This window comes from Equus quagga, chromosome 20 (genome assembly GCF_021613505.1).
Source record: "Equus quagga isolate Etosha38 chromosome 20, UCLA_HA_Equagga_1.0, whole genome shotgun sequence".
In the NCBI taxonomy this organism is placed as follows: Eukaryota; Metazoa; Chordata; class Mammalia; order Perissodactyla; family Equidae; genus Equus; species Equus quagga.
Genome location: NC_060286.1, coordinates 12,981,764 through 12,990,266, shown reverse-complemented (window position 1 = coordinate 12,990,266; position 8,503 = coordinate 12,981,764). Strand labels below are relative to the sequence as shown.

The following is an 8,503-nucleotide window of genomic DNA, read 5'->3' as shown; positions in this document are numbered from 1 at the left end:
CAGGGGCAAGGAGTTTCCAACCTATTTGTTGGGAAAATATGTGCCATTTCCAGTATTAGGAACCTTCCAGATGCCTGCCTGTAGTTGTTTGAAGAGGAGGTCTCCCACTTCTCACTAGCCAGAGCTCTTTTCCCACTTTTGAACTGACGCTATGTCTGTTGTCTCTTAAGGCACCATGAACCCTCAAGTGTGGTTATTACTGCATAACTTACTCTTTGCCCCTGCAGGCCTGAGCTTTGAGGGCAGGTTCCACGTCTGACACAGTTTTTAGGTCTCTCATCAGACTGACCTAGTATCTTGCACGTGGTCAAAGGAAGACGCAGCCATACTTTGTTTAACGTGGACTCAAGTTACCTTCTCTGAGGGCTTGAGAACTTGCACCAAAGGGAAGATTAGACCAGAAGAACCTATCCAGACCTACCCTCTACCCACTCCCTTGGCCCCTAAACACACATACACATGCCCCACTTCTCTGAGTTATTTAACTTTTTAGTTGGTTATTCTGGGTGAATTTAACATATCTCTTGAAGAATCATCTAAACAACCTAGTATTCAAGAATATGAAGTATCTGAGAATTTTTAGGGTGGCCATAAAGCCTGCAAACATGGGTGAATACACCTAATGGTTTACTGATACTACATTATCGTACATGATATGTTCAATGCCATTACATCAGTTCAGTGTGCTGTCCCTTATCAGCAATGCATAGTTCAGTGCACTGTGTAAAACTGCGACCAGCAGGCATGGTACTCTGGCATTTCCACCAATTCCTGCACATGCATCTGTGTCTCTGATGCTTTGTGTGTGTGACTTCCACTAACTAATTGTGGGCCTTTAGCATAGCCCAGTAGTAATCGAGAGGGTTTGAGCTATTAATATATATTACCCATGTTTCCAGACTATTGCCACCCTGTAAATTCATTTACGCAAACTGTTTGGTTTTTTTTTGGAGGAAGATTAGCCCTGAGCTAACATCCATGCCCATCTTCCTCTACTTTATATGTGGTGGGACACTTGCCACAGCATGGCTTGCCAAGTGGTGCCATGTCTGCACCCGAGATCTGAACCTGCGAACCCCAGGCCACCGAAGCGGAACATGCGCACTTAACCACTGCTCCACCAGGCAGGCCCCTAAGCAAACGGCTTTATGTATCTAGTTGACAGTGTCATGACAGTCTTGTGGAATAGAATAACACTGCAGCAGGGGAGGAAGGGACAAGGTATGACCACTGCCCCATCTATGTGCTGGAAGTTACTAATCCTTGCTCTAAGTTGGTGTCATTTGGAACCAGAATGGACGACTGAACTCCCAGGTTCACTGGCCACTAACTCAAGGACAGCTGACAACATCCAAGATTGTGGGTGTGAAAATGAGATTATCTTGCCACTGTCAGATCTGATAGACAAGTATTTTTCCCTTTCTGTAGTGCCTAATGCTTTAGGAGGCTCTGGACCCAGGGAAACCACTTCTCAATTTCCTTATCTATCCCAGCTAGTCAAGGGTGTCCTGTAGTCCTGGGCCTTTCAAGTTTTGGGTCTCTATGCTATTTAGACCTCAATTTCATGAGATGGTATTGAAGTATCATGTGGTAGTTGTTTAAATTTTGCAATGCAAGGTCATTTAACCTAGTCTTAAAACCAGCAGCTTTCTGACAGAAGTGGAAACTGTTTGGAAACAAGTCTGAGTTTTGGGACAGTAAACCCTCATAGCCACTCTTAATAACCTAGCATTCAGTTTACTCATTTTCCTGTTAGCCATTCATCTTCCAGTGTCCCCATTATTAAAGCACTGATCAAACAAGCTCTAGGATAAGACTTATCCTATATGAAAGGACCCAGCTTTGAAGTACCTTCAAGAGAACCTTTAACTCCACATTCCCAGCTCCCAGTAAACCAACCTTTTAATGTCAGGGTAAAAATGATAGCTACTTGGCCTTGCTTTTTAATCTTAATCTGCCTTCAGACAATTCAGATACAAAGAACTACAGCAGTTTGACAGTTTATTCTTGTACTTAATAAATATTTAAGTAGACAATTTTTTATTCAACGTTACTTTAGCATATTTTGGTATGAGCCAGGTCCAAACATGCCTCTAAATGACTATCCCTTATGACTTTAGCTATAAGTTTAAGCAAAAACAACGTCTGCAATGACATGAATAACAGAAAAGATTCCCTGGCAGGCAAGAGGCTTCAGCCTATTTACTTGGTAGTTAACAGGTTCATCACTACTTACCTGTATTGTGTATTTCCTCAGTAATATATATGCCTTCTCGATAAGTCAGTCCCCCTACAACAGGGGTTCCTGTGGCTGGAGCCAGTGTAGGGTCAAATGCATCGATATCAAAACTCAGATGGATTGGCCTTTGTCTTCTTGAAAGGAGGAGGAGAAGAGTCAGTTGCTTGTGCTTGGACATTCATCCTTCCTACAGTTGCAACTCCTTGATTTTGTTGCTGTTAGTCCTGGTATTCTGTTACTACAGCAGGTTTCCAGGTTTCCTATTCTGGAAGTTACTGAGTATTACCCTAATAGCTTCCTACACACTTCATAATTTTGCCATTTGTTCTGTATGCCTCAGACAGACTAGCTCCAGTTTATATTTATGACGTACCCTGGGCCTCAGGGCCTCTTAACAACTATCAATAAAGGGAATTCTTCACTTCCATATGACATTGGGCGCTGATAGAATCTAATGTAAGTTCTCTCAGAATCTAACAGCAGCTGAACATAACTGTGATTTTACATTATCTGATCTGATCTTACCTCCCTCTTCTAACCTCATTTCAACCCAAATGTCCAATGGCTGAAAGTAATATACAACAAACACCTATATACTAAATACCTAACTTAACAGCTTAGGAAATGGCATAGTACTAGGTAACAATCACCCAGAAATAAAGACTCAGCACTGGGAAGATGCCCTTAAAACTAGCATTTGATTAGCATTCATCTGCCATCTTTTTACACTACCAAGATTTGCTTAAAACAAAACTCCTTTCACATGAAGCATTAATGAGGCTGGGAAGAATGGGACAGTTGGAACTATGAATGCTTCTCATGTCAAAAGATAAGCATTAAAGGGGCCAGCCCAGTGGTGTAGTGGTTAAGTTTGTGTGCTCTGCTTCAGTGGGCCACGATTCACAGGTTTGGATCCTGGACACAGACCTACACACTGTTCATCAAGCCATGGTGTGGGGGCATCCCACATCAAAAAACCAGGAAGATTAGCACAGGTGTTAGCTCAGGACCAATCTTCCTCACAAAAAAAAATAGGCATTAAAAATGGAGCTAAACAGAAATTCATGAGAGAGAGAAGATCTGGCTAATGACTTCAAGGAAACCCTCCTCCCAACCCCAGAGGAAGAATACAACCTATGTTTCATATTCTCCCTTTCTGAATTATTTGAATTTTTTAATATGTACTTGTTCTGATTGTATTTTAAAAGAAAAGCTACTATCCTCAAAAGACATGTTAAAGTGTGCTGCCCACTGGGAGTCCGCCCTATTCCCTTGTGGACCTGGAAGTAGACATCCATCCTAGTTACTTACTTGCCAATCAGCAGATCAAATGTCTGTTCCATGACCTTCTGGATACCAAGTCGATCTATGTCTCTCATGGAAAAATACTGGATATCATAATTCTTTAAAATAAAACTGTGGTGAGATATAAAGGAAGGAGTCCTTAGTTTAAAGGGCATTTTTAATCAAAGGCATGTGTGTGCGGGGAATCGTTACAGTGACCTACAACATGTTAAGGTAAGAAATCACCTATCGAATAGTACATAAGGAGCCAGGACAGGCCCAAAGCTTAACCTTAGTATATCAACTTACTGTTCAGCAGGGTCCACATCTCTTAGACCAATATACACAATACTTGGGGAAGAAATACAAGGTTTGATCCAGGAAAATCCTGGGAGTTGTGGTACCTGTGAAGAGAAGAATGAACAGGATTCATAAGGATTCTTGGTCTCACCAAGATAATCACCATGTGCTTCCCAGTGTATGCAGTCTGCTTTCTCCTCCTACCCACAGGATATGCTTAAAGCAACACCAGACACACCTGATCTGGAAAAGAGACCTGATACAAGTGGAAATGATTCACAAGGGCAGCTGCAGAACACAGTATAGCTTTCTAAAGAAAATAAAAAAATCTCTTTTCCTAAGGTGGTCTTGGTTTCTCATTAACTTACCTAAATAGCAGGAATAATGCTTAACCCTTTTCTACCCTTTTGCATATTACTGAATTGCTTACAGATTGGTTCTTGAAACATAACCCAGTTGCCATCTCAAGTTACTGACAGCCAAAACACGAATTCTGCTTAATGAATAACCTTTGTACTTTCCTGGTTTAACTTGGTCCCTCACTGAGGGGAGGGATATAGAGATTCTAGTCTGTGCCTAACATGGACTCTGTATCTTCAGAACAACGTACGAAAATATCACCTAGAGGTAAGCCTGGTTTTACTTGTCTTCTAGACCAGCAGGTCTGAGAGTGAAGCCTGGGAGCCTCTAACCAAGAAGTCCTCAGGATATGGGTAGATCAACCACTAGAGTTAATACCCACTACTACTTTCCTTTCTTACAAGATCATGACTCGCCCCACCTCCTGGGAGTAGGGACCATGTCCTAGTTATCTTTATAACCAACCCTAGCATCTAACAGACTGCCTGGCCCATAATAATGTTTGATGAACAAATGAAGGGGTGGTAAACATTTCTGTCACCACTGTCAACCCATCCTTCACAGAAATCTTACTGAACTAGACCCTCAAAGCTCCAGGATAACCCCTGCAAGCCATTCAACTTTCTTTGCATTTCGGCCCACTGACCTCCTCCTGTAGTTCTCTGAGGAGGAATGAAACTGGCTGCCCGTGGAGATTTCCAGATGAAGTGGTGAGCGGTGTATTGATGTCAGCATGGGCATCAACCCAGATCACACAAAGGTCTGGGCAGTGCCGGGCGTGGCCACTAATGGTACCAATTGCCAGGCTACAAAGAACAAATACAATAATCTTTAAGGCCCTCTGTTTGGCAGACATCACCAATAAATATCCTCAGCCAAGGCAGCTCACACTTTGTCCTCAGGGCGAAGTCAAGGCCCCAGACTGAGGCTGGATTGGGATGAGACAGAGTTCCTGGGGCTGTAGTTTCCAAAGATTAACCTTGAGTGAGTTAGGGAGAAATGGAAGCCTCAAAAGATTCAACACTGACCACTCATTATCCCTGTAGTGTGACATATGGCATTGCTGCCCCCAATCCCTATAACTTGATCCATTAGCCCTGGCCCAGAAAAGGACCCCAAATATTTGTTCAATGAATGAAATTCTGTTAAATGATGTAGTCTGTATTTAACAACTCACAAATAGTGTTTAATATCTCTTAAGGGAGACCGGGGAGATGTAATGATTACTTTCAAAGAATCAGTTTTATTAACTTTTTAAGGATAAAAATTAGCATTATAGCTTTTTAGAAAGATTGTGATACCTCCTAAAACAAAAAGTCAGAAGTTGTTAAAGACATTAACAGGGCGACCCAAAGAAAGACCTCATTTAGATCCTTGAATAAAAGACAAGTTTATTTGCATGTTATCTTATATACTTTAGCATGGCATTCAACTATTATTGTGTTTCTCTGGTTTTTGCCTTCCCTTGTCCTTGGTCTCTGCTTACATTAGCCAACTATCCTGTCTCAACTGTAGGAATATAGCTGATGAAATCACGGTCGAAAAGCTGCCCGGCTTCCCAGTAACCAAAGAATTTACATAGACGGGAAATGCAGCCCAAGCATCTTAGGAACTAACTACAGCCATCTTCTTGGCCATATAGCATGAGACAGCATTTTAAGCTCTATGCCCCACATTGGGCCTTTTTGAGAGATAGTATGGTCTAGTGCTAAAAGCAGTGGAAAGTGAGAATACTGAGGTTTTTTCCAGGAAGAACTGTGTGATCTAGGACAAGTCATCTAATTTCTCTAGACTTCAATTTCCTCTTCTATAAGATACGGATGATAATCTTGGCCTGTTTAAGCCAGAGTTGGTTTGACAGTTAAGGCAATAGGCATGCTGTTATATGTAAAAGGAGCAGAATGCCTCACCTTTAAAATGTTCAACAGCTGTTCAGGTTATACACTCATCCTTTCTTTCTAGAATCTTACAGATAGCCTAGGTTTTAGCACGGAACAGGAAACACAGCAGTGACAGGATTGTAATATAGATAGCTACAGACAAAAGAAAAACCAAGGACTATGCTAATCACATTGATAAGTGGTTCCCAAAGTCTGAGACAACCAGAAAGAAGACAATATAAATGAACTTTGAGAGAGAGAGCACTGAGCTAAGAGGCAGGAGGACGCCATCCTCTGGTTGATTTATTTGAATCTGAGTAGAGAACCAGGGACTACTTTCTTATTCTAACTACAATCTTATTCCTAATGAGGAATCTACCTGCCTTTCAGTTGTAACAAAGATTTAACTTCTGCTAAGTGATCTGAAAAGCTCTGGGCACCTCAGGGAAAGTTGCCAGACTAGATTGCAAAAGAAAAATTAACTGCCTATACATGTCTCATTGGATTTGAATCTGAGCTCTGCTACTTCCTGGCTCTAAACCCTAGGTAAGTTATCTAACCTCTGTCCCTCAGTGTTTCCAGCAGTAAATCAGATAAAACTGTTTCTGCTTCTCTGCATTATTATGAGGGTTAACTGAGAACATGTAGGAGTGCTTAATACTCCTAGTACTTCAATGCCATTTCTTTCTACCAAAAACCTTCATTACTTAGCTCAAAGCACACTTCCCCTGTGAAATCTGATACTCTAGCCCAGACTGATCTCTTCCTTCTGTGACATTCTGCAGAACTCAGTATTTTTTCATTCTATGTGTATTTACATCATTTAGTCCTAATAGATTACAAGTTTCCCACAGTCCCTAACACTACTTGAGAACACATCAGACAGTGCTCAATAAAGTACATGCTGATTCACTAGAAGGATCTATCATGTTAGTCACTTAGGGTCAATACTGTGGAGGGAAAGAATGTATATGCCAAATGGGGAGTGTCTAACAAACCTATTAGCAGAAATGCGAAGGAAAAAAAAAAAAAGCCCAAATGCAGCCTATTGATGGATTTTTCCAATTCTCCCAAATAGCCAAATGAAAGTCATAAGACAGTTTCTCAAGAAAGCTTTCTAAGAGAAGAAGCATGAAACACACTGTCTAAAAACTTTCACTAGTCTACCTCTGAACCTGTCATACTACACAATGTGCCCTACAAAGAAAACTACAGATGCCTCCAGTGACTTGTGATCTGGGACATTAAAATGTGAGCATGCACATCATACCCTGAAAATTCTGAAGGGCATTTTTCTAAGTGAGGAAACAGACAATAATGAAGCGACCTGATTAGCCCAAAGCACCATGCAATCCAGCCCCCCACCACCCCTCGGCTCCCAGCTTACCTGTGGTCCCCTCCCACTGTGACACAGCTGTAGCCACCTGACACGGCTTTACTAACCACCTCAGCCAGTTCCTGGTTGGCAAGGCCCACTGAGCGAGGATTCACTATCAGGTTGTTGTAGAGATCATCTTTGGGGACAGGAGTAAAACTCAAATCGCCAAAGTCTTTTAGGTGACAACCTGGAAACAAATGGGGGATGACAAGACTAGTTTATATGTTATTCCAACTCTCACTGGTCTGGGTCGCAAATAACTTGTGGCAAAGTTTACATCATACACGTTTTGTCACAGTAAAATTCAAAATGTCACATGACTGTGGCAGGAGTATCCCAGTCCTCCCAGCAGTCCTGTGGGGCAGATCCCGTTAGGAACACTATTTTGCAGATAAAGAAGTTGGGTTTTGGAAAGCAAAGCCCAGAAATGTTAATTGACTTAACCTAACAATCACAAAATTGGTAGCAATTAGACCTCAGATATCACAGTTATAGAGTGGTTCCAAGAGGAACCAACAGGATTTAAAGAAAAATACTAGTAATTGAGGACAAAAATATGTACAGAGAAATTTTCCTGTTATAAACTTTTTTTTAATAAAAGGCCAATTTGAGGACCTAAAGCATCCTAAGAGTAAGAGAAATATCTAACATCTATTACTTACAAGGTCCCAGGCACTGTTCTAACTCCTGAACACAAATTCTTATTTAAGATTCACAACAATCCTACTAGGCAACTAAAACACGCCGTTCCATAGATGGGGAAGCTGAAGCAAGGTCCCAAAGTCACACACAGCCAAGTGCCAGACTCAGCATCCAAACCCAGGCCATCTGCCCCAAAATTATGTATTCTTGACTATGCAGTTTGTCTGCCAGAAAATCCCTCGATTCTGACACTCTAAGAACTCGTGAGTCCTTTCCCAAGAACTGACAAGATGGCGGCAGCGGAGCAAAAGCAGCAGCAGACCATCCTCACGTTCACCTACGGGCGCGCACCTCGACCACTGATGCAGTGACGTGGTGACGCAGCTGCGCAGCACCCCAGACACCTGCGCAGAGCCAACC

General features: G+C 41.9%; 1 protein-coding gene across 1 annotated transcript in view; it reads right to left on the bottom strand.

The window, feature by feature from the left end:
• The window catches only part of ARG2 (arginase 2), a 30,925-nt gene that overhangs the window by 783 nt on the left and 21,639 nt on the right, over window positions 1-8,503 (bottom strand). The window contains exons 3-7 of the mRNA XM_046647373.1: window positions 7,451-7,628; window positions 4,830-4,989; window positions 3,833-3,927; window positions 3,551-3,655; window positions 2,237-2,373 (exon numbers count right to left, since the gene is read on the bottom strand). Coding sequence (XP_046503329.1) covers window positions 2,237-2,373; window positions 3,551-3,655; window positions 3,833-3,927; window positions 4,830-4,989; window positions 7,451-7,628 — 675 coding nt within the window. The remainder of the gene's footprint in view (window positions 1-2,236; window positions 2,374-3,550; window positions 3,656-3,832; window positions 3,928-4,829; window positions 4,990-7,450; window positions 7,629-8,503) is intronic.